Below are 25,580 nucleotides of genomic sequence, written 5' to 3' on the forward strand. Positions count from 1 at the left end.
AATACCAGGTGCAGAGTTGGTGCCCTGGCTGAGGAGGGCCTGCCTCCCAGGCTACTCTGGCCTGGTTGGCAGGGTGGCTTCTTGGAAAGCTGTCCATCAGGGCTCAGAAAAAAGAGGGTCAAAACAAACCCTGGTCTGGCATCGATCGGCTGACCCGACTGTGAGGTGTCTCCCCTCTGGGAGGGACTGGTGCCTTCATGTGCCACCTTGCTAAGGATCTGGCCTCCTCACCCTGCCTCAGCTTACTCCTCCCTCTCGTCTGCCTCTAGGGTGCCAAGGGCAACATGGGTGAGCCAGGAGAGCCTGGACAGAAGGGACGACAGGTGAGTGTGCCCCTGGTCCCTGTGCCCCATCCGTCCCCACCCCGACCCCTAGGACTGGGATTCCATCCGAGGTTCTCTGTTCTTCCACAGGGAGATCCAGGCATCGAGGGCCCCATTGGGTTCCCAGGACCCAAGGTGAGTTCCACGGGCCCTGCCTGGGGCTGGGGTGGGCATGGTGGGGATGGCACGGGGGACCCAGTGGAGTCTGGGGAAGGCTCCCCACACCCTCACCCCGTCTCCAGTCCAGCACCCATGCCCCTGTTACCAAGTAGGAGAAGCACCTCTGTAGTCAAAGGTCACCCCAAATCCAAGCATCCAGTCTGACCCCTCGCCCAGCCTCCTCTGCTGAGTGTGGGTTCAGAGTCCACAGAGGCTTCCAGGTGCTGGACTCAGCCTGCTGCACCTGCCCTTGGCTGCTGGGCTCTACCTGGTCTTCCCACCACCTCTAGGGTCCCACCAAGCCCCCTGACCCTTCTAACGCCCTGTCTGCTCTTTCTGCCTTCAGGGTGTTCCAGGCTTCAAAGGAGAGAAGGTGAGCTAACGCTGGGCAGCCCCACACAGGCCCCGCTGATGCAGACTGTGTCCATCTGCAGCCGCCCCGTCCCTCCCAGGGCAGGCGGGCTCTGGGGAGGGGCCCTTCTCACCTCACAGGGGCCCAAGGTCTCTGACCCGCACCCAGAGATACAGGGTCTGTGAAGCCGGACACTCACCCCTCACTTCCTCCTCTGCAGGGTGAATTTGGAGCCGACGGACGGAAGGTGAGCTGGATGGGGCGGGCAGGCGCCCACCTCCATGCTGCCCAGGGGGACAAGGACCAGGGCTAATGGATCCCCTTTCCTTCCTTTCCAGGGGGCTCCTGGCCTGGCTGGCAAGAATGGGACTGACGGGCAGAAGGTAGAGTGAGCAGCCAGCTCGGTGCCACACTGACGTATCACATGGATACACAGGCACACTCGAGCACACTCAGGCACACGTGGGCGAGCACACTCGGGCACACGTGGGCACACTCGGGCACATATGGGCACACACACAGGCACACTCGGGTACACACGGGCACACATGGACACACGGGCACACAAGGGCACACTCGGGCACACATGGGGACACATGGACACACGGGCACACATGGGCACACATACGGGCACACACAGGCACACTTGGGCATACATGGGCACACATGGGCACACACACAGGCACACTTGGGGACACATAAACACACGGGCACACATGGGCACACACATGGGCACACACAGGCACACTCGGGCATACATGGGCACACACGGGCACACATACAGGCACATTTGGGCACACTTGGGCACATATGGGCACACTTGGGCATACAGACACGGGGGGCACTCCACACCTGTGCCCTGGCCTCCTCCCGGGGCTCGGCCTCTACAGAGAAGATGCGTGATGGCCACAGGGGGCACCTTCCAGCCGCGTACCCTGAGAAAGCTCCACAGCCTGGTGCCGTGGAGTGACCTGGGCAGCGTGGTCACTGCACCTCCACATGAAATCCTCTGATGCGTCTGCCCCCCTCCTTCTGCAGGGCAAGCTGGGCCGCATTGGGCCTCCTGGCTGCAAGGGGGACCCAGGAAACCGGGTAGGTGCCCCTCGGGCCTGGTCTGCCTGTCTCACTGACCTCGGCTCTGGGGGCAATGGCGGCAATGCCAGGCACGGCCTCTGCTTCTCCCTCCCGCCCTGCCCTCCCTGCCTGCCCCTGCCGCCACCCTGGGTTGGGCCAGGGTTGGGGTCCCACGTGACAGCACCACAGGAGCTTCTGGGCCCGCACTGGGGAGGCTTGTGGGGTCCTTGGCCAGGTCAAGTGGTCCCACCATCGCGAGACCCTGCACTGTGGAGCTTGGTGCGTCAGCCTGTCCCTCGCTGACTGACCAGTCAGTGCCTGGCTTCCTGGACAGGGGTCCCTGACCCAGGAGCCTCAAGGTGGGGGTGGGTGGTGCCACAGTGGGCCCTGAGGATGGGGCTTTACTGCCCAGTTTGGGGGCAGCACCAGACCTTGTCTGGGGACAGCAGCCTGCAGGAGCCCCAGGACACACCTTGCCCTCCTCCCTCAGGGCCCCGACGGGTACCCAGGGGAAGCTGGAAGCCCAGGCGAGCGGGGAGACCAAGGTGCCAAGGTAGGCCACCGGACACCCCTGGGGCCTCCCTGCCCCAGTCCCCGGGCCCCTGGGGGATGCAGCCTTAGAAGGAAGCTAGAATGGGAGGTTCAGGAGCGAGGCCTGATACCCCAGCCGCCACCCTCCTAGGGCTTCGCTCGTGGGAGCCCCTGCAGGGAGCCGTCGGGGCCCTGGGACCCCTCCCTCCAGGCCCTTTACCCGCCACTGCCCAGAACCCTAAGCACAGAGCCAGCAGCTCTCTTGGGAGCTCAGAACCCGGCCCTGTGTGGGCAGAGGCTGACCTCTCCAAACCTTCCAGGGGGACTCAGGCCGCCCAGGTCGCAGGGGACCCCCAGGAGACCCTGGAGACAAAGGAAGCAAGGTGAGCCCTGGCCACACTCTCCGCTCCTGGCCAGGCCGGCCAGCCACACCCTGTGTCCTCACGCATGTGAGGAGGGGCGAGAAGGACCCGCGCCCTGAGCGTGGGCCAACCCCTCTGTCCTGCACTGCCAGGCCACCAGGGTGGGCCCTGGGAGGCTGTCCTGAGCACCGAGGGAAGCAGGCGGGAGGGCGGCCGGGCCGTGGGGCACATGCCGGCTGGGCACGGCCCTTCCGGGCCACCACAGGCCTGCTGCAACGGGCTGTCTGAATGTCCCCTCCCCTCGGCAGGGATACCAAGGCAACAACGGAGCCCCAGGAAGTCCTGGCGTGAAAGGAGCCAAGGGTGGACCTGGGCCCCGCGGACCCAAAGGCGAGCCGGTGAGTCCCCAGCCTGCGCAGCAGCCCTGCCACGGTGGAACCCTGGCTCGGGAGGCGCCCTGGGTGGCACTGCGCCTCGCCGCACCCCTGCCGGCTGGCTCTGCGCCTGCCCTCCCTGCAGCCTCCCAGGGCTGGCTCAGGCGGGGCCTTGCCTGGACTTTCAGCCTGGCCAGGAGCCCCACTCCACCCTCGTCCCGGCATCCTCTGCTGGACCGGCTGACCAGCAGCAGGATGGGTGTGGAGCCTTCAGGCCCTGCTGAGTCCTCTGAAGGAACCCTGGGCTCGGGTCCCCAGATCCCAAGCTGGAGTCCTCCCAGGAGCACAGAGCTAGGGCCGAGTGACTGGCCAGTGTCCGTCCTCCAGGGCCCTAGGCGCCACTGCTCCCCACCAACCCGCCCATTCTCTGCAGGGGCGCAGGGGAGACCCCGGAACCAAGGGCGGCCCAGGCAGCGACGGCCCCAAGGGGGAGAAGGTGAGTGTCCATGTGCAGGAGCCGGAGGGCACGTGAGCCATGAGCCCTGCATGAGACTTGGCCCCACCCTCACCCACCAGGAGAAGAACGGCTGGGGCCTCCCTTGAGGAGCTGACCCCTGCAGGGCCTGGGAAAGCAGGAGTGCCCCGCCCACCCTGCTCCTCGCACCGTGGCTCAGGCTGTGCACCGCTCAGCCCACTGTGGACACACCTGCCCCTCAGCTGTCGCAGCTGTCGAGGGCAGCACTAAGTGGCCTGGTGGCATGACCCACAATTACCTGTCCCTTCAAGTTGTGGGTGAAGGGGCTTCGTCCCAGGCCGAGTGGGGGCCCACCCACACTACCTGTGGCCTCAGTGGGACCGTGAGGTTGGTGGTCAGTGGGACTGCAGGATGAAAGATGCCACTGTTCCAGCATGACCCTGGACACTGCCAGACACCGTCCTCCCCAGGGGACTCAGTGACTCCTCCTCTGACTCCCATCCACACATCCCTACCACATGGCCTCTCAGGGGGCATCCAGACATGAGTCCCCCACTGAGACCTGACTGGCCCCTCTTCCCACAGGGCGACCCTGGCCCCGAGGGCCCCCGGGGCCTGGCCGGAGAGGTCGGCAACAAGGGAGCCAAGGTGCGTGGGGTTTGGGGAGCTGGAGGGGCTGGGGAGGCCAGGGAGGCCAAAGAGGTTGGGCGCCTGGTCCCAGGTGCCACTGAGACCGGCCTTGGGAGGGGCTGCATGTGGACACTGCCTGTGGTCAGGCTGCCTTCCATGCTGAGCCAGGCCTCTGCAGAGTGCAGGTCAGGTGGCCTGCCCCAAGTCCCACCTATGCAGGACGGACGTCAGGGTCTCAAGCTCATCCTCTTCCTTTGCAGGGAGATCAGGGATTGCCTGGACCCAGAGGCCCCCAGGGGGCACCTGGGGAGCCCGGGAAGCAGGTCAGTGGCAGGACACCCACAGCCCTGAGGCTCAGGTGGCCAGCTCTGCCTCCAGCCTCCTGTCCACTCCCATCCTGCAGAACGCTTGGTCCCCCATCTGCCTGCCAGTCACCCATCCCCATGGCCCAGCTGGGCAGTGGGACCAGGAGCTGTCCCCTAGGGAACCTTCGCCACCCCACCCATGTCCTCCCACGGGGAAGGGGCTGTCCCAACCCCTCCCAGCAGGCGGGATGGTGGTCTGGGGCCTGGACCACGCGTGAAGAGAGGAGCCGGCACCCTCAGACCTTCAGGATCCCGAGGGCAGCACAGGGAGCTGGGCACAGTGCGGTCGGTGGCCAGGACTGAACTGTGTGGGTCAGACGAGCCCAGGTGCAGGTCAGTCCTGTCACAGAGGACTGTGCCGACCCTCTGATTCCTTTCCTGCCCTCAGGGATCTCGGGGAGACCCTGGTGACGCTGGGCCCCGCGGAGACTCGGGACAGCCGGGCCCCAAGGTGCGGACCACCCCCAGCAGGGTGCACAGGGCTCAGAGCAGCTGCTCACGGGAGGTGGGAGGGGCCTGACTGGAGGGGCTGGAGGCGGCTCGGAGGGGCCTGGACGAGGCTGGCCGGGGCCCAGCCCGACGCCAGTGTGTGGGGCGCAGGGAGCTGGGCAGCTCTTCCTCTCTCCTCCCCCAGTTGACCCCCGTGCGGGAAATGGCTGCTCTTCCCAAACCAGGGCCCTGAGGGGAGGGCCAGCCATGGGGGCACCACCTGGTCCAAGTGCCAGGTCCAGATGTGTGTGCTGGCACCTCCAGCCCCCAACTGAGGTGGGCAAGGCTGGCCCCACAGTGGACGGTCCACGTCCACACCCCTGAGCAAGGCCCCAGTCCATCCTCTGTTCCTTCCAACTGGTTCAGCCTCTTCCTCCAGGGAGACCCCGGCAGGCCTGGATTCAGCTACCCAGGACCGCGAGGGACACCCGTGAGTGCTGTGTGGGCCAGCGGCTTCCGCAGGAGGGGCTGGACCCGGCTGGGAAGGCCCTGCAGGCCCCCATGGTCCCCTAGAGGGGGCCTCTGCAGGGCGGGGGGAGGTGGGGCACAGGTCAGAGGATGGGGTCAGCACCACGGGCTTGTCCAGCACCGGGGGCCATGTGGCTCCGCATGGTCAGCAGGTGGCCTCTGCCACAGGGGAGTGAGGAAGTGGGTGGACGGGAGGATGGCAGGTGGGCCCTGTGAGGGAGAGCTCCTCTCAGCCTGGGCCAGGCGCTGCGTTCCGGCTGGGCCACCCTCTGACCCTGGTTCGCTTCACAGGGAGATAAAGGCGAGCCCGGTCCCCGTGGCCCTGAGGTACGTGGGGTCCCCGCCCGTCTGGGCCACTCTCACCCCCTGGGGGAGCAGAGCGGTCTGTGTCCACTGCGGCTGGGATTTGGCGGTCATGCCCCTGCCCCGGGCCAGGCCGTGCAAGGCCTGCTTAGCTTGGCGTGGTGGTAGCCGCCACGTCTACCCCTTGCGAACAAGCTTGCCGATCCCAGTGTTGCCAGGAGCCTGGCCGTGCCGGACCTTGAGGGTCTGCGGCACGGACGCCTCTGGCACGTGTGTGTGTTCCTGTCACAGGGAGGCCGAGGAGACTTCGGCACGAAAGGAGGTCCGGGGAGGAAAGGAGAGAAGGGGGAGCCTGTGAGTACCTCGCCCTGCACCAGGCTGCTGGCAGAGTGGGCAGCGCGGAGGCTGACCACGTCCATCTGGGAGCCCTCAGGAGGACACCCGGCTCGCCTGGCACTAGAGCCCCATCCCCCCTCGAGGAGGACCGCCTGGCCCAGAGGCCTCTCTCCTTCCCTCTGTCCCCACCCTTGCGCCTAGGGTCACCCAGGCCTCTTCCCTAGCAGAGGCCAGTCCTGTGTCCTCCCTGTCACATCCTGGTGCTGGCCAGGCTCCCAGCAGGTGGGTGGGTGGGTGGACAGGTGAGCAGGTAGGTGAGCATGTGGGTGAGTGGACAGGTGAGCAGGTGGGTGAGTGGACAGGTGAGCAGGTAGGTGAGTGGACAGGTGAGCAGGTGGGTGAGTGGACAGGTGAGCAGGTGGGTGAGTGGACAGGTGAGCAGGTGGGTGAGTGGACAGGTGAGCACATGGGTGGATGGATGGGTGGACAGGTGAGTGGGTGGGTGGAAAGGTGAGCAGGTGGGTGGATGGACAGGTGAGTGAGTGGACAGGTGAGCAGGTGGGTGAGTGGGTGCCGGGATGAGTGGGTGGCTTGGGCGTTAGGATGCAAGGGTGAGTGAAGGTGCTGGGTGAGGAGCCAGGGGTCAGCCCATGCTGCTCCAGCACCATCTTTGGAGCCCCTCTGTGTTCCCTCTGGCTGGCCCACCTCTGGGAGTGGCTGCCGGGACCATCCCACTGAGCACTCCCAGGCTGTGACACAGCCCACCCTGACCCCGCCCTGCCCAGGCGGGGGCACTAGGCAGGGGCAGCAGGACTCCCTCGGGACCCGCCCGGTGTTAGCTGAGCCCGCCCTGTTCCTTCGCAGGCAGATCCTGGTCCCCCTGGCGAGCCGGGCCCTCGGGGGCCTAGAGGAGTCCCAGGACCTGAGGTAGGCCACCTCTGTCCCTTTGCCGCTCGGTCCACAGCCAGGCCAGTGCACAGCTGGCCTCTGGGTTCTGCCCTATGTGCTTGGTGTGCACCGGGCAGAGGCACCAGAGTGGCGCCCCGCCCACCTCGGGCCTCAGGTCTCACTTCACACCGTTGTCCCTCCTCCAGGGTGAGCCCGGCCCCGCCGGAGACCCAGGCCTCACGGTAGGTGTCACCTGGGCGGGATCAGCACCCTCCCTCCCGAAAATCAGAAGGGCGCGGAGCGGGCAGGTGGGCGGGGCGGTTGGACCGCGGGCTCCGCCCCTGGGGAGGCGGGGCGGCGCCGGGCTGCCTGGAGACACGCCCTCGCGCTCTGCGGCAGGAGTGTGACGTCATGACCTACGTGCGGGAGACCTGCGGCTGCTGCGGTGAGTCCGCGGCCGGGCCGGGGCGGGGAGGGCCGGGCCGGGGTGGGCGGGCCGGGCGGGGCGGGGCGGGCGGGGCGGGGCGGGCGGGGCTTGGGCGCCGCCCACTGACGCTGCCGCCCGCAGACTGCGAGAAGCGCTGCGGCGCCCTGGACGTGGTCTTCGTCATCGACAGCTCCGAGAGCATCGGCTACACCAACTTCACCCTGGAGAAGAACTTCGTCATCAACGTGGTCAACAGGCTGGGCGCCATGGCCAAGGACCCCAAGTCAGAGACGGGTCAGTGAGGGCAGGCGGAGGCCGGGCAGGACGGGAGAGGCCAGGCTCCTCCCCAGGCCGACCGGCGGCAGAGCGGCCTGGGCGCGTCTGAAGCCGCGGCCGCCCGGCTCTCGCCCTGCGCAGGCACCCGCGTGGGCGTGGTGCAGTACAGCCACGAGGGCACCTTCGAGGCCATCCAGCTGGACGACGAGCGCATCGACTCGCTGTCCAGCTTCAAGGAGGCCGTCAAGAACCTGGAGTGGATCGCGGGCGGCACCTGGACGCCCTCCGCCCTCAAGTTCGCCTACAACAAGCTCATCAAGGACAGCCGCCGCCACAAGACCCGCGTGTTCGCCGTGGTCATCACGGACGGGCGGCACGACCCGCGGGACGACGACCTGAACCTGCGGGCGCTGTGCGCGGGCGACGTCACCGTGACCGCCATCGGCATCGGGGACATGTTCCACGAGCGCCACGAGAGCGAGAACCTCTTCTCCATCGCCTGCGACCAGCCGCAGCAAGTGCGCAACATGACCCTTTTCTCCGACCTGGTGGCCGAGCGCTTCATCGACGACATGGCCGACGTCCTCTGCCCGGGTGAGCTGCCGCCGGCCCTCCCCCCGCAGGCCCGCGCGGCCGGCCCGGCTGACCCGCCCTCCTCTCTTGCAGACCCCCAGATCGTGTGCCCGGAGCTTCCCTGCCAAACAGGTGACGCAGGCGCCCCGCCCGCCCAGACTAGCAGCGGCCTCCTCCTGCAGCAGGCTGGGCCCAGGCCCGCCGGGAGGGGACCCCGGCCCTGCCCCGCCCAGGAGGGCCGGGCGGCTCCCCAGGCATTGTGGGCGCAGGGGCTGCTGGCCTGGCTCTGTGCGTGGTCAGCGCCGGGGTCAGCCCTGTTTCAGGGTGGTCGGGCCCTGGCACAGCCCCGGCGGTGGCAGGCACAGCCAGGCTGTCCAGCCCCCGGGGGCTGTACCTGCTCGGCTGGGTGCCTTTGCTGCCCCTCCATGGCCAGGAGGACTGCAGGGTGACTGGGGGAGAGGACCCCAAAGGTGCCGCAAGGGCCTCAGGGGCCAACGTCCCGGCTGGCCAGCCCTGTCCCCTCCCAGGCAGGGGACCCCAGGCCAGGGATGGGACCTGGGGCCACCATGGAGATGGAGTGTCCTGCTGGAGGGCCACCTGCTAGCAGCCATCTCGCCGGCCTCTACCTTGGGAACTCAGCGTTTCTCAACCTTCCACAGCAGGGTGGCTGCTGAGCCTGTTCACGAGTGCCCAGCTACCTGGGAAGGGACTGGGCAGGGGGTCAGGCATCCCACATGTTGGGACAGTGCTGGCAGGACAGCATTGGCCCCCTGATCTCTTGCCGGGCAAGACCCCAGCCAGACCCGCACCTTGAGGCCTATCAGGCAGGCAGGGGAGCAGCACCCTGAGCCAGCGGTCGAGGCCCAAGTGGCCTGGGCGGGGTTGGAACCAGTGGGGTCTGCACAGGGCAAGGTCGATGCCACCCCTACCCGCGGCCAGCTGGACCCCTGGGGCGCAGGAGCCAGACCTGGTCCCTCGGCCGTGGCCCAGTGTTCTCACCTGGCTCCTGGTGGAGGCCGGGGAGCTTTGGGCTCCCGCTGAGCACGCTGGGGTGGTGTCTGCGTGGTGTCTGTCTGCGAGGCCTTCTTGGAGCTGTCCCCGCTGGGAGGGTTCGGGCGGGAGTGCTGGGCCCGCCGCGGGCTGGTGCTGCGTCCTCGATATGGCTGTGGCTTCCGCTGGCTCTCAAGGGGTGGGTCACGCTCACCTTCAGCTCGAGCAAGCTGCAATGCCCTTGCCGCTCTGGTGGACGCCGCTGTGTGTGCTGGGTGTGGCCTGCTGGCGTTGCGTCCAGGGCTTTGCTGGGTTCATGAGCCACACAGTGGGGGTGCCTGGCCTCGGGGCACAGTGGCACCAAGACATGGCTCTGGGAAGGTGACGGGGTCCCGGAGGAAATGAGGACCTTGGCCCTCCGGCCCCGCCCCTGCACTCGGACCTGTGCCTGGAGCCGCCCTAGGACACCCTCCCTCCTTCCGGGCCTCCTGATCCCCTGCTGAGCTTACCAAGCTCCCTCCTTTCGGCCTTTTGAAACTCAAGTAAATAAGCATGTGACCGCGAGGGCCCACCTGCCCTCTGACGTCCGTGGGTCCTTGTGGGCGCCTCCCGTGCGAACCCAGCGCCAGTGGACACCACCAACTCTGGCCTAGCCCTGACCTGGGCCAAACAGCCCCGTCCGTCCTGAAGCCTGGCCGCCCTGGGCCTGCACCAGGCAGGGGCAGTTGTGACTCTGTCAGGCCACGGAGGCTGCCAGGGGACAAGCCAGGTACAGGCTCCAGCCCCTGAGGACGAAGTGACCTGGTAATGACCGCAGTCGGGAGAGACTGCAGTGACCCCAGCTCGGGGTGGAAATGGGCACGGGGATTCCCACAGCTGGAGTGTGCGAAGGGGGGCCTGAGGGGCGGGACTGGCCATCTGCATCTGCCCACTACTCCAGTCTGACCGGAGGCCAGAGCCACTTAGAGCGAGGTGCCCACCAGAGTCAGGCCTCCCCTCCAGGGGGCATGGGAGCCAGAGCAGGGGGCAAAGAGACAGAGGCGGGAGAGAGAGGAGAGGAACAGAGACAGAGATGGGGCATCCAGAGAGACAGAGATAGATGGAGGGATACAGAGAGAGACAGAGATAGGAGGAATCCAGGGAGACAAAGATGGGGAAGGAGACAGAGATGGGGGAGGGAAGAGAGAGATGGGAATCCAGAGACAGAGGGACAGAGACAGACGAGGGAATCCAGAGAGAGAGACAAAAACAGAGAGGGGCTAGAGAGACAGAGACGGGGGTGGCAGGGAGAGACAGGAAGATGGTCCAGAGAGAGATCCAGGGTGGGAGAGGCAGGGAGGAGCAGGAGAGAGGCAGGGAGAGGGAGGGGCAGCAGGCTCGCCTCCGCAGCTGCCCCGTCCCCGGGTCCTAGGGGTCAGTGTGGCTGGGGGACGGGCCACATCTCACATGGGAGAGGGCTGGACCTGTTGGGCCTGCAGGCCTCCTGGGGGCGTTCAGGGCAGGGCTTCCTGGGGAGCTGGTCGCCCAGGTAGGGCTTGAGGCAGCTGCTGTGCTGATCCTCTCCTGGCAGGGCCTCCGGCCGCCATTCAACCATTCCCCGCCTCCTGACCCGGCCAGAGGCCACCTCTCCCCACGGCAGCTGCTGTGCTGATCCTCTCCTGGCAGGGCCTCCGGCCGCCATTCAACCATTCCCCGCCTCCTGACTCGGCCAGAGGCCACCTCTCCCCACGGCACTTCCTGGCCACTCGCCTCCCTGGGCCTCGTGTCTGCTCTCTGCTTTGGTCCTGACTCTGCTTTCTGCAGAGAGGCCCGAGGAGGGCTGGAGGCCCACTGGCGCCCACCAGGGCCCTTAAAGTCTTCTCTGGACGCTCCCTTGCAGATGGACTGCGACCTGTTGGCGAACCCCCAGTCACCTTCCTCCGTACGGAAGAGGGCCCCGTGCCCACCTTCCCCAGGACCATCCCCCTGATCCAGCAGTTGCTAAACAGCACAGAGGCCACGCAGGACCCGGCCGCCTACTCCCAGCTGGTGGCCGTCATGGTCTACACTGCAGAGCGGGCCAAGTTCGCCACAGGGGTCGAGCGGCAAGACTGGATGCAGCTGTTCATTGACACCTTTAAGCTGGTGCACAGGGACATCACTGGGGACCCTGAGACTGCACTGGCGCTCTGCTGAGCCCGGGCCACGTGGGCAGAGGCCGGAGCCGCCCCGCCCTGCTTCCCAGCTTGGAGGGCTGCCTCCACCAGCTGGGCCCAAAGCAGCCATCGCTGTGCTGCGGCCAGAGGGGAGGCGCCTCGGGCCGCGTTTGCCCAGAGGCTCTACCAGGGGCCTTCCTGCTCTGGGTCCTGGGGTGCTGCCGCCCGGCCTGTGCCCTGCTCCAGCCTCGCCCAGTCTTCCCGTGGCCCTCTTCTGCCTGTGTCCTCTCCCCTCCTTCAAGGACAGTGGGCATTGAATTAAGGCCCATCCTAAATCCAGGTTGTTCGCATCTCAAGCTCCTTCACCCAACCCGTCCTTCTTTGCTACATAAAGTGACCATTGCCTCTCCAGGGTTAGGACGGGGCCCCCAAAGGGGGCCACCCCACCACCTGCTGGGCTGCCCCAGGGTGTAGGTGAGGCAGGCTTGCTGTCGGCACCCTGGGAAGGGTCTCTCGCAGGGTCCCAGGTTCTGGTTCAGCCTGGTCTCAGGCATGGCCAGTGACCCTGGGTTCAGTGACACCAGGTGTTTGTGGTCCACAGGTGACCAGGGCTGGGTGGCAGGTGGTTCCTGTGGCCATGATGCATTCAAGCTGGCCATGAGGTCACACCACGTGCCTGGCCTCCGGGCATCCGCATGCCCAGCCCAGCCACTCCTGGTGCACATCCACCCTGGCAAGGCATCACTGCCCTCTGGCACTGGAGCCTAGACCGCCAGGGTGCTCTGCTGATGTGGCGGCCTTCCCCCAGCGAGCACAGGCGGCCCGGGGAGGGTCACTCCCCCAGGCAGGCAGACGGGGCCACCTGGTCCTGCCTGGGCTTCCGCCCTGCTGCGGGGGCAGCGGGCAGGTGCAGGGTGCCCACAGGACTGGGAGGTGCAGGGCCTGCCAAAGTCCCAGGCCTCCAACTGTGCTGCGTCTCCCCCGGGGATGGCGGCCCACCCAAGTCCCCACCCAGCCGCCTGCTGCTGGTCTACCTGCGTGTGTGGTGACCGACTGAGGACGCTTGTCAGTTGAGGGGCTGGGACACTCTAGGTCACTCCCAGACCCTCTGAGCTGGGTCCAGGGTGTGTGCACTAGAGTAAGCGGCGTCGTTACTGAGCTCATTAGCAAGGTGGTGCCCACGCTCAGATGCTGGTGGGCGTCCTCCTCCAAAGCCAGTCAGGCCATGTCAGGAGGCTCTCTGCAGCCAAGTGGCCACTGACTGGACCCGCTTCCGTGGGCTGGAGCGTGGGGACACCTGTGGGTGTGTGAGGTCCCTGGTCGTGCGCGTCTGGGGTCAGGGCCCTGCTCTTGATGGGTTCCTGGGGACCCAAAGACCCAGGCCTATGGCAGCAATGAGGGTTCTCTGAAGAGCCAGAGGCCCTGGGGCCGGAGCGTCCATGGCCCCTTCCAAGGGAGGAGCCTGGCCACGGTCCCTGAGGGGTCCCAGACCATGGGCTCCAACACCCTGGCGGAAGTCCACCCTGCGCTCTTCCCATGTCCAGGGCTGGTGGGGAGTTGCGCAGGGACGTGGCCTCAGGTGGACGTGGGTCTCTGTGGGCCACACCTGAGCTCACTGAATGCCACGCTGCGCAAGCCCAAGGGGACATGGACTTCTGTCTTCCTGGGGGACGTGTGGCCCAGACAGCTCCAGATTGCTTGGGGGCAGGTGGGCAGCTCTGAGGGTCAGGGTCAGGGATCCCAGCAGATGGCGGCCTTTTTGCGAGTAGCCAGGAGGAGGGCCTGGAGGTGCGGGCCTGGGCGCTGCTCACTGGAGGCCCCGGCTCCACCAGGTGTGGGTTCCGGGTTCCTGAGTGTTCCTGGTGGGCGGCGCTCCTCCCTGCGGAACCTGGGCCGAGGACGCCGGCTGCGGCCAGGCGTGGCCCCCGGCCGCAGTGCAGGGCCCCTGAGAGCGCAGAGGGGCGGCCCTGCCCCCCGCGTCCCGCCCCATCTCCCGTCTCCCCGCAGAGCTGTACGTGGCGCAGTGCACGCAGCGGCCCGTGGACATCGTCTTCCTGCTGGACGGCTCCGAGCGGCTGGGTGAGCAGAACTTCCACAAGGCGCGCGGCTTCGTGGAGGAGGTGTCCCGGCGTCTGACGCTGGCCCGCAGGGAGGACGACCCCCTCAACGCCCGCGTGGCCCTGGTGCAGTACGGCGGCCAGCAGGAGCAGCAGGTGGCCTTCCCGCTGACCTCCAACCTGACGGTCATCCACGAGGCGCTGCAGGACCTCCGCTACCTCAACTCCTTCTCCCACGTGGGCGCCGGCATCGTGCACGCCATCAACAGCGTGGTGCGGGGCGCCAGGGGCGGGGCCCGGCGCCACGCGGAGCTGGCCTTCGTCTTCCTCACCGACGGCGTCACGGGCAACGCCAGCCTGGAGGAGTCCCTGCACTCCATGCGCAAGCAGAACGTGGTGCCCACCGTGGTGGCCGTGGGCAGCGACGTGGACATGGACGTGCTGCACAAGATCAGCCTGGGCGACCGGGCGGCCATCTTCCGCGAGAAGGACTTCGACAGCCTGGTGCAGCCCGGCTTCTTCGACAGGTTCATCCGCTGGATCTGTTAGCGCCGCCCACCTTGCGCTCCCGCATGGTGCTCCTGGGGCCCCGCCTGGCAGACCAGCCGGCTTGCTCGGGGTCTCTCCCTGCAGCCAGAGCCTTTCTCCCAAGGAGGTTGGGATGGGAGGACCCCCACTCCAGGCCCTGCCCAGCGGGGCTCCCAGGCCCCGCCAGCCTCTCTGTACCACAGCACCTCGCCCTCAAGGCCTCTGCCAGCCCAGAGGCTCCCCGTGCCCTGTAGTCCACGGACTCTGTCCTTCGGCCTCCCTGCCTCCCCTCCCCTTCCAAAGGCTTTTCCAGCCCTGCTGGGGCCTGGTCACCACCTGCCCTTAACCCCTGAGCTCATGAGCTCGCCCGAGAGCCCTGTCCATGCACCAATAAAGGCTTGGACCCCCTGCTGCTGCCAGTCCCCAGTGTCTGCCCAGCTGGCCCCTCACAGGTAAGGCTGCGCCTCGAGGCCTCCCCCAGCCCTGAGACCACGCTGTGTGCACACACCACCAGGGACCTCCGTTGCCCTGCGTCCCCCACCCCCAGTCCAGGGACTGCCGCAGGCACTAGCCACACTCTCCATCCCCAAGCGACCAGTCTCAGCAAGAACTGCACCCTGCCACTGCACTGGGCTGACCTCTCCCCAGTCCCAAGCCAGGACAGGGGGCTCCCAGACACCCCCGGTTCTAGGAGGGCAAGCTGTGGGCGGCCAGGAGGAAGTGGGCAGCAAGTGATGGCCAGAAGGACATGCACATGGGTGATTTGGGGTATTTCAGACCCCAGGTCTCTTGCTAGCCTGTGGGAGGTTCCGTGGGGAAAGGTCAGTTTGCAGGGGAGATGACCACACCTCCCGTGGGCCCGCAGGTCCCCTGAGCATCACACCTAAGTCCACTCACTGACAGCCCGGTCTTCCTCACGTCCCTCAGCAAGCACCCGGCCAACATCCCACAGCCAGCACGGCCCTCGCCAGAGACAACCCTCTGTCACCAACAGACCCCAGCAAAGGCTCCCGGGTCTCCCTCCCGATCCCATCGGCCCCTCCCCACCAGACCAGTATCACCCTCCCCGCCAGCACCTGCCACCCCCGAAAACCCCACTCCCAGCCAGGCCCCTCCTCTGGGCACATACGCAGCCTCACCACTGCCCCCACTGACCTCTCCCATGGACCTCCCCCACGGGCCTCCCCACTGATGTCCTCCCGGCCTCTCCACACCAGACGCTCTCTCAACACCGCACCTGCACCTCACCAACACCTCCAGCCGCAGCTCCCTTACCGGGTCATCCGAGTGTCCCCACCTCCCTGTGCCTTCAGACCTCTGCCATGGTAGCTGTGGACCATGTGGCCTGGACAGCCCTGGGCCAGGAAGGAGCTGTCCCTACTGGACAGGCTCACGGGAACACGCCTCGCTCCCGAGGGCCCAGCTACGGTCACCACCCCCCTCCACGCTGGGGGCAGCCCTGCCTCACCCCCATGGGGACGCTGCTTCTGCTACCCCGTCCAGCTGCCCTCCCACGCCCGGACATGCTGGAGGGAGGAGATGGTCACCAGCCAGGGCTCTCCCAGCCCAGGCCCCCGCCCTGCCTTCGGGTCAAGCTTGCAGTGGCCGGGCAGCGTGGTGGGAAGGCCCATCCCGGCCTCTGCTGGGTCTGTGCTGGGAGGCCGGTCCCTGAGCCTCTTCTGGGCAGCTCCTGAAGAAGCCTCGCCGGGCAGGCGGGGCAGGACGGGCGGCATTCTCCTCTGTTCTCCACCAGCCCCGGAGCTGGGGATGGGCCTGAGTCAGTGAGTGCGTCTGGCCATCCCCAGGACCCAGGACCCAATGCCCTCCTGGGACCCACGCTTGGGACCTGCAGCTGCACCCTGGCCGTGGCGAAGGGCCCCCAGGGCTGGGGTGAGGTCCTGGCAGCTGCTGCACCCCAGCTGCCAACAGCCCCCGCCAGTGCCCAACCAGTGACCGGCACCCTCACACACAGAGACAGCGGTCTGCCCAGCCCCAAGCCCTGGACACAGGCCCCTCCCTGGGGCCGACACGGTGCCGGCCTTCCTGAGACCTGGGCCCCAATCAGCATGGCTGCGTCCCCCAGGGCACTTTGGCCAGCGCTCACACTGCAGGAAGGGCCAGCAGCCACAAAACCATAGACCACCTGGCCCTGCAGCCTCCGGCAGATCATGGCAGAGCCAGCCACCCAGATCCCCCAGTGCTGGAGGAACCCCAGCCCACAGCCACTGGACCGAAGGACAGGTGGAGAAAGTGACGTGGAGCATCAGGCGGGGTCTGTGGGTGCAAGAGGCAGCTTGAGGTCAGTGTGCGCCTGCTGCCCGGCACGACAGTTCCTCCTGACCCAGGATGGGAGGGAAGGGGGCCCCTCCACCCTCCACGCATCCCCCATGAAAGGGCCCAACCTCTGCGCCAGCCCCCAGGCACCTGGACCCACTTCCTGGCAGCAGCAGACAGACCTGTGGTCACTGCTCAGCCTGCAGCTGTTCAGGGATGTGGCCTGGGGGAGACCTGAGGCCAAGGGTCAGAAACTGAGACCAGGACCTGCAGCCACTGTGCCCAGAGGCCTGGGGTGCCCTCAAGGGTGAGGACCGTGGGGTCTCTGTGGAGACCACAGGAGCCCTGGGGACAGAGGGCCTCTGAGGACTCAGGGGACAGGAGAGCCCCTGGGACAACCAGGGCCTGGGGACTGCAGGAGTGTGACTCTGGGTACTGGCCCTCAGGGCCTCTCTGAGCATCTGGCTGGCCAGTCCCCTCCTGCAAGACAGGGTCAGGGAGCCCTGGGGCAGCAGGCAGAAGCTGAGGTGTGCCCTCTGCGGGCGGAGGTCCAGCCCCCACCCTCTGGCCAGGGTTTGCTCGTGTTCTCTGCCCTGTCCTCTCTCCCAGAGCCTCAGAGTTCAAGGAGAGCCTGGGTCAGCCCCTCAGAGCCCTGCTGGCCCCTGGTCTAGGACTGGCCAGTGTCTGGACCCACCTCCTGGCTCAGGGTCCAGATGGAGGTCACAGCACGGAAGCCTCCTGCAGAGGGAGAGCTGGCCAGGGTCCTGCAGCCTTCGCAGGTTAGAGCGCACAGGTGTGAACTGGGTGTTGGCCACGGGTAGAGCTCCGGAATGCAAGGGTAGCACACGCGTGACCAGCTGCCCTATCCTTGGGGGACTCCTGACCTTTAAAGAGCCACTGGTGCCCTGGTGGCGCCCAACGTGGGGCCCCTCAAGGCTGATCCGCAGCCAAAGCGAAGAGGCAGCTTCGAAACCAAAAGTACCGACAGATCGGGCCAAGCGAGTTCCGAGGTGAGGGCATCCCTGAAAAGATGGGGCAAACACACACCACCCATGGTGACCCTGCACTCTCAGCTCTTAGACTCATGCTGGAGAGCAGGGGCCTTGAGTGGTCTGATACACAGGCGGGAAAAGCCTGGGACACCCTTACTCGGGTGGCACCTTGGCTTCCTGCCGCTGATCTTTGACTGGTCCACATGGGATCGTGTAGAACAACTTGTTAGGAGGAGGAAAATCAGTTTAGGGGAGGGTCCCCCATTGGGAGTCTGCCCTACATTATCCACCCTTAAGGCCTGCTTCTCTCCAGGACCTCCCAAAGGGGGCTCCAAGTTTCCCCCCAAAGAGCCGCCGCCTAAAGAACCGGCGGCTCCTCCCATTGCATCTCCTTCCGGAAACTTGCCACATAGTAAACAACGTTGGGAGACCTTTAATGAGGAGCCCAATCCATTTCCATCCGCTCCTCCCAAGGTTGAGGAACCACGAGGGCAGCCAACCTCTACACACAGGGAGGGCCCACTTACACCCCGGGGAGGCCCATTGCGGCCGTCTTGTCCGGATGGCGGGAAATCTTCCCGGTGGCCATTTTATGACACTGGGAGAGAAGGCACTGACTCTACCCTCCCCGCTCCCTGTATGGCCTTCCGGTAAATGCTAACCCAGGGGGTAACCGGCCTGCTGTATGGTACCCATGGGAGGCACAAGATTTGAAGGAACTGAAGAAAGCTGTTCCAGAGGATGGGCCCAATTCCCCTTGGGCTGAAACCATCCTGCAGGGCCTCGCCCACCAGCAGTGCACCCTCAGGACTGGAAGAACCTGACTAAAGCTGTCCTTCCTGGTCCTTTATATCTAAGGTGGTGTGCCTTTTCTAATGAAGAATGTCGTGCTCAGGCCGAACGGAACCAGGCCGCTAACCCTCCCGTCCCGGTCACTTATGGGATGCTCTCGGGGTCCAGTGACCAACTCTCTACTGGCCTCTTACAGGCTGCCATCCCGGCCCCATATCAAGAACAAGTAAGAGCCCTAGGGTTGGCGGCATGGAAAAAGCTAGAGGAGGGCCCCTCAGAACCCCCGTCGCAGGGATCACCCAGAAGGTAACTGAGGACCCAGCAACCTTCATTGAAAGGGTAGAAAGAAGCCTTCAGAGGAAACTTCCTCCGGGGCCCCCAAGAGATGGATTTGTTAAAATGTTAGTTTGGGAAGGAATGACTACCGATCACAAACTGGCCTGTGCAGATGAAAGATCACCCCTTGGGAAGGTGGATCGTGGCTACCAAAGATAGTGGCACACAAGCGCATCGGTCTCAATCCTTGGTCGCAGCCCGACAGGCCCAAACTGCCTCGCTTGCTGAGGCTCTCACGGCAGCCTTGCCACCAGTTGCGGCTAAGGGCAAAGGAGTGTGTCATGGCTGCGGGCAACCAGGCCACTTCAAGAGGGATCGCCCCGCTGGTCGGGTGCATTCTGAGGCTCCGCCCGGACGCTCTGCGGGTTCTGTTGAGAGCAGGGTGATATCTGTGCTGCCAACTGTCTCAATCACCCAGACGCAGGCAATACAGGACAGACAGGACTGCTGGGTCCCTGTGCTTACCAAGGTTGTTAAGAGATATTTGTCCGAGGAATGTGCAGTTGCCTGGAGACCTTATCCGTCAAGGACGGGAGCGGGACTTAGCCCCGACTCATCTCCTGCATAGTTCACCCCTTCCCTCCTCCCTTCTTCCACTAGGACCGTTCAGTTCTAGCAGGACCCAATGAGAATCAAATAGATTGGCAGGACCCAACCAGAGGAGGACTAATGTTTAGCTGTTCAAATGTTAACCAATTAAAAGAACACTGTAAAACTGCTTGCCTTTCATTATAAAAACCCTGCTAAAAGAGGGCTCGGGGCCTCTCTTAGCGTCACTGGTTAAGGACGCAGAGGACCAGGCTTCGAACTTGCTAATAAATGACTCTTTGTTGCTTGCATTGATCGTGGTCTCTGGTGGTCTTTGTGGGGTCTCGAGCCTTTGGGCACAACAGTTCAGCTCAGAGGCCGGCCACCCCCAAGACGCCTTGCCCAAGATGCAGAAAGGGATTCCATGGGCAGAAGGATTGCAAATCTAAATTCAACATTGAGGGGAAAATTTAATCAGAGTGCACCCTCCAGCCCCATCACACAAAGGAGGTTTCTCCCCCAATAGTCCCCCTGAGGCACATTGGACTGTTCCCATTGTCCCCGGGGTCAGGCCAAAAATGGACATTTTTATAGCAGGAAAGAAATTCCACTGTCTCATCGACACTGGAGCAGATAGGACTGTGTTAAGAAAGGAGGAAGTTCCACCTCAATGGAGGTTGATTCCTGGCCCTCAGTGGCTTGGGGTAGGAGGTGATACTAAATCAGAAGAGACCAAAGATTGGCTCAAATGGCGGGATGTGGATGGTGCCCAGGGAGACGTGCGCCCCCTCGTGGTCTCAGGTCTTACTGCAAATTTACTAGGACAGGATATCTTAGGGGAAGCAGAGGTCTTAACAACTGATCACAAGGCAGTGTATGATGACCTCCTTGAGCAGGAGGAGTATGAACAACAATTTAATCTATCTGGCCTTTTAGCAATTACAGAGGAGACCCTCTTTTTGAGGCATCTAGGCAGAAGGTCCCAGCTCCCCGGGTAAAGCCTCACCTCCAATCCTAAGGGCCACTGTTCCAATACACCAACCATCCAATGGCTCCCAGGTCCCCCAATATGGGTGGAACAGTGCCCATTACCCCAAAATAAGCTTTAACATTTAAGAAATATTATACAAGAACAACTAGCCTTAGGTCATATCATACCATCTCTAAGCCCCTGGAATAGTCCAGTTTTTGTCATCCAAAAAACATCAAGAAAATGGAGGATGCTTCAGGATCTCAGGAAAATTAATAGTCATATGGTTCCAGTGGAAACCCCTTTAAGGGGTCTTCCCTGGATCCCCTCTATCCCAAGAGATCTCTTGCTTCTTGTTATTGATAGCAAAGATTGTTTCTTCTCAATACCACTCCACCCAGACGATTGTGAGAAGTTTGCTTTCTCAGTGCCCTCTACCAATTACCAAGACCAGATGAATGTTATGCATGGGTGGTTCCACCCCAAGGCATGGCAAATAGCCCTGCATTTTGTCAACATTTTGTTTCTGAGCTCCTTCAACCCCTACGAAAAAGGTCACAAATTACTTTGTATATTTACATGGATGACATAATTATAGGAGCCATTAATGCCCTACAACTAAGCTCAACATACAAAGAACTCCAAGGCCTTCTGGAGAAAGGAGGACTACATATATCTAATGATAAGGTCCAAACTGTCCCTCCCTTCAAGATACTGGGAACTGAGCTTAAGTTGGATTCTGTTTGTCCCCTTAAACCTCAATTACTCCTCCAATCCTCCTATTCCTTGGTTGATTTACAAAAATTATTAGGGGAACTTAATTGGTTGAGACCTTGGCTTCCTATCTCTATGGAGGATATCCTCCCTCTCTTTGACCTGCTACGGGACAAAGATCCTACAAACATTGTTACCCTAACTCGAGACCATCAACATATACTCCAAAAAATACAAGTAGCCCTTAACTCTACCTGGTTGGCTCGATACCGGCCTGAAGAACCCCTTAGCCTCTGGATTCTCCCCGGTTCTCAGCTGTCCACCACAGCCCTAACTCAGCGGGGAAAGCCCCTTCAATGGATACACTCAGTCATAGGGGCGGCTCCTAGGGTCTATGTTCACCTCGACCAATTGACTGACCTTATAATTAAAGGCAGGGATACTGCCCTTATGCACTATGGAAAAGAGCCTAATGTTTTGACAGTGCCCTATCACCTGTCAGATTTTGAATGGGTTCAAAGGAATAACAATGGGGTATCCTGTGCATTGGAGGGCTTCTTAGGGAAGATTGATTGCCATTATGGGTCAACCAAATGGGTGTCCTCATTTTCAAAACTGAAATGGGCACCCCTATACTTTTTTCCACTAAACCCCTCCCTAAAGCTGTAAATGTATTCACAGATGGAGGAAAAGAGGGATCTGCTGTTGTAATTTACCCATCCTCTCCCAGATTAGTGAAACAGGAAGTAATTACCCATTTTGAACCAGTTATCAGGTCAGCACAATTTAAGGAGTTATATGTAATTGCTGTGGCCCTAACTCAACTACAAAAACCCATGAATCTTTTCTCAGATAGCCTATATGTGGTAAACCTGCTACCCACATTGGTCTCCTCATATATCAAGTTAGATAAAAATCCTATTACCCCCTTGATGATCCAGGTACGGTCCTTGTTAAAGGAGCGTGCTAAACCCATATTCTTACAGCGTCTAAGAGGACATCAAAATCTACCCAGTTCCCTTGCACAAGGCAATGCTGTGGCCGACCAGTTAGCCGCATCAGGGACCTCAATATCTACGGCCCAACCTCAATAGGACTTACAACTAGCCCAAGGCCTTCATGATCAGACCCATTTAAATTGGAGAGGGTTACATCATAAGTTTCCTTTGGTCCCCGTAAAGGATTTTAAAAAGATTGTAAGAACCTGCAAATCTTGCCTACCTTTCTTACAGGTTCCATATCTCCAATCCCCCAGGGTAAGCCCCAGAGGTTTAAAACCTAACATTATCTGGCAAACTGATGTAATTCATCATGCACCATTTGGAAAATTAAGATATATATTCATGTCTATTTATACTTCCTCCCATGCCTGCTGGGTCACTGCTCACTCTGGTGAAAAGGCCAAGCACGCTGAAAGCCATTTCTTACAATGTTTTGCCATTTTAGGCTTGCCTCAACAAATCAAAATGGATAATGGGCCCTGTTTTACAAGTAAATCATTACAAGAATTTTTCAACAATTGGCATATTAAACACACTACAGGAATCCCATATAATCCAAAAGGACAAGTCATAATTGAAAGACATAATAAAACTTTAAAAGATCAACTAATAAAACAAAAAGGGGGAAATAACCCCCATGATCAATTAAGAATAGCAATGCTTACATTAAATATTTTAAATTTCTCAAAAAATCAGCCTTTAACTGCCTTCCAACGACACTGGGTCAATCAGGTGCCTTACCTGAAAGTTGAAGTTGAATGGAAAGATCCATTAACTGGATGCTGACGTGGTCCTGGTCCACTAATAAGTGCTGGCAGAGGTTTTGGGTGTGTGTTTCTGATTGGAGAACCGAACCCTATCTGGGTGCCCGCCAGGAACCTCAAATACCATCAACCAGAACAATATAATTCACCCAAGAGCACACCCTCTTGAGTTTTAATATTCCTTCTTTTGGACTCTCTGCCTCATTGTTACTGGACTTCTCATCATCTCTCTTCTGATGTTCATCCTAGGCATCACATTTTTGGATGTTTACTGCAAGTATTCTAATCACACTGAGAGCCCCTAATTCACTATGAAATCCCTCCTCCTCCTCCAACTTTGCTCAGCTGTTTCTGCTTCCATTCCCTGGCCCAGCCCACCTAGTCCTCCTGCCACGAGGTCCCACATATGCCGGTGTGGAGGGAGTAACCAGCCCAACCATCAGTGGCATGTCGTAGTAAGGAGTACGATATAGCAGCCCCATTCCCCACAAGTAATGGGAGATAATTGTTTCACAATTTTCTGAGTCCAAACCTGAATTGATTACTAACCAACAAAAAGGATTAAAATGCCCTAGGCATCAAGTTTCTGCTGGAACATTTTAGCCCCTTTCAGATCCAGATCTCAGTCAAGGCTTACATTGAAATATAAATGGAGGAAGCCAGAATGCTCAGTGGGAAACCAGTTTCAAACCCAAGGAAAAAAGTGTCCGTTTTAAATTTCTCCTGGGCTGCAACTCAGAATAGTTTTTCTCTCCCTTTCACATCTTCTCTCTTTCTCATTTTATCATGCTATATTTTTGAGCTAACAATTTTGATACCTAGGTTAATGATTTTTGATCAGTTCTTTTTACGCGACTCTAGAGTTATTTTGAACATCTGTTACACTGCAATGGAGATAAGCATTAAAAGACCTTTGCTTTTGTGTTAAATATAAGTGTGCATAAAAATTAAAATTTTAAAAATGGATCCAAATATTTTTAATTCACATGATTTAAAAAGGTTCCATTTAAATTGGGTAAACTAATAGGAGTTAAATGTCTTTAAAATTAACTCACAAGTCTCTAAGTGATCAAACTAATAAAATGTTGATGTTTATGAAATGTCTAACATCAATTTTCCTAGGACTTTTCTTCAACAGGAAAGAGATGGCAAATACTGTTTACACTTGTCTGATATCTTGTTTTTTTTTACACTTGTCTGATATATTGGTTTTTTTACAATAAGATGAGTGAACTAGAGTTGACATGTATGGGATTACTCAAATGTGTTTGTTAGAGACATCTGATTAATTTACAAAGTTATTCCATAGGGTAACATACGTAAACATTATTCTTTGTATATTAAATGTGTTCATATTTTCCAGGTATACAAGCCTTTAAAGCAGAAAATTTATCAAGCTGCTATTCTTCAAATTAAACTTGTCTGTAATGGTAAACCTATCATGTAATGTTCATCAATACCCTGTCATCAATAGGGTATATGTAAAATTTGTTAAATGTATTTCTAAAAGTTATTAAGAGCCTGATTTGTTTAAAGGTTAAGCATGAAAGCATTTTACCACTTTGCCACACAAAAGGAAACTTAAAAGCTCTCTCAGCCTTTCTTTAATTCGTGTTTAGATATAATGTTAAATTGTGTTAACTGATGTTCATATAGACTCAGGAGTCAATATATGTAAACTTCTTAAAATGACATTTAAGAAAGAGTGTAATGCACAGTAGCAAAAATGGGACAACAGTGATTGAGATTGGGGTCTTTGACCTCATGACTCTGGACAGTGGACTTCCTTGAGAGCTGCACAGAGCTCCTAACCTTGCACTTTGCAGCTCTACCATCTCAGATCTACAAGCTCAGCCTGATTCCTTGGCCGCTGTCGTCCTGCAAAATCGTCGTGGTTTGGATCTGCTAACAGCAAAGGAAGGAGGGCTTTGCCTGTTCCTTGGTGAAGAGTGCTATTTCTACACCAACCGCTCTGGCATTGTACAAGATAAAATCAAAAACCTACAAGAAGATCTGGAACATCATAGGAGTGAGCTCCACTCTAATTTCCTCTGGACTGGGTTACACGGGTAGCTCCCCTACCTCCTCCTGCTTGTGGGACCGCTAATCACCATTATCCTTGTGTTCACCTTTGGGCCTTGCATAATCAATAATCTTATCCATTTCCTGAAAAGCCAGGCTAAGTCTGTGCAGCTCATGGAGATCCGACAGCATTATACTGCCCTTCATAATGATGATTGGGAGCCCTATAGGATCGTGGATCACTCATATCAGGACACTGGGGTCTAAGTGTCTCTCCCTTAAGCCCTGCTCCTCCTGAGGGTTCTGTGTGAAGTGCTAAGGGGGTAGTCAATGACGGGTAAGATCCTCAGAGGAGGACAACCTAAGGCAGGCACACCTTCAAGTAAGGCGGACCCCCAAGCTGCTAGGGTGATGTTCCATGAGGGGTAAGACCCTCCCAGGGACAACCTAAGACAGACACACCCTTGATATAAAACAACAAAGGGGGATGTGTTGGGACTAATCACATGTTAACTAACTCAGACTGACTCCTTACTCCCTGGCGAGTGAGCAAGATCAAGGCCTCAAAGGTTTCAAAAGTTAATGACAATAAATTGGACCACCGTCAGGGATTGGTTAACAACAGTTCCGTGAACGTGATCAGCTCGTGCTTGCCATATAGTCCTATGGGACTCTCGCCTGCATGACCCCCCACCGCCCTTGCTGACCTTTAAGCTGATTGGTTCCCGCCTAGCCCCCACCCTACATAAAAGCTGTGTGGCTTCCTCAATAAACGAGTTCCTGCTGTGACTGGTCTCCCTGACGCGTCTGGTTGTCCTCCGCCCGGAGGGCTGGGAGCAGGCGGTCAGTCAGCCCTACCTTTCCCGGTCTGGCCTTGTTGGGGAGTGTCCCCTTCCCTTGCTGCTGGTCGAGAAGAACAAGGGGGCTAAAGACCCCGACACCCTGGGAGATGCTCGAGGGCTGTCCCTGTACACCCCGGCCTCACGGCCATCCTCGCCCGTCCCCAGGGCAGTGTCAGGCAGGCACGCAGGCCGCTGTCACCAGCAGGGGCAGGCTGCCCTCCCCGGCACCT

General features: G+C 60.4%; 1 protein-coding gene across 1 annotated transcript in view; it reads left to right on the forward strand.

The window, feature by feature from the left end:
- The window catches only part of Col6a2 (collagen type VI alpha 2 chain), a 32,004-nt gene extending 14,369 nt beyond the window's left edge, over positions 1-17,635 (forward strand). The window contains 23 exon segments of the mRNA XM_047563270.1: positions 270-323; positions 414-458; positions 829-855; positions 1,055-1,081; positions 1,173-1,217; positions 1,873-1,926; positions 2,399-2,461; positions 2,760-2,822; positions 3,110-3,199; positions 3,609-3,671; positions 4,236-4,298; positions 4,541-4,603; positions 5,034-5,096; positions 5,514-5,564; positions 5,894-5,929; positions 6,197-6,259; positions 7,106-7,168; positions 7,336-7,371; positions 7,529-7,574; positions 7,698-7,850; positions 7,974-8,426; positions 8,499-8,537; positions 13,538-17,635. Of these exon segments, the coding sequence (XP_047419226.1) occupies positions 270-323; positions 414-458; positions 829-855; positions 1,055-1,081; positions 1,173-1,217; positions 1,873-1,926; positions 2,399-2,461; positions 2,760-2,822; positions 3,110-3,199; positions 3,609-3,671; positions 4,236-4,298; positions 4,541-4,603; positions 5,034-5,096; positions 5,514-5,564; positions 5,894-5,929; positions 6,197-6,259; positions 7,106-7,168; positions 7,336-7,371; positions 7,529-7,574; positions 7,698-7,850; positions 7,974-8,426; positions 8,499-8,537; positions 13,538-14,136 (2,259 nt within the window). The 3' untranslated portion in view covers positions 14,137-17,635.
- The last annotated feature ends 7,945 nt before the right edge of the window (positions 17,636-25,580 follow it).

This window comes from Sciurus carolinensis, chromosome 9, assembly GCF_902686445.1.
Source record: "Sciurus carolinensis chromosome 9, mSciCar1.2, whole genome shotgun sequence".
In the NCBI taxonomy this organism is placed as follows: Eukaryota; Metazoa; Chordata; class Mammalia; order Rodentia; family Sciuridae; genus Sciurus; species Sciurus carolinensis.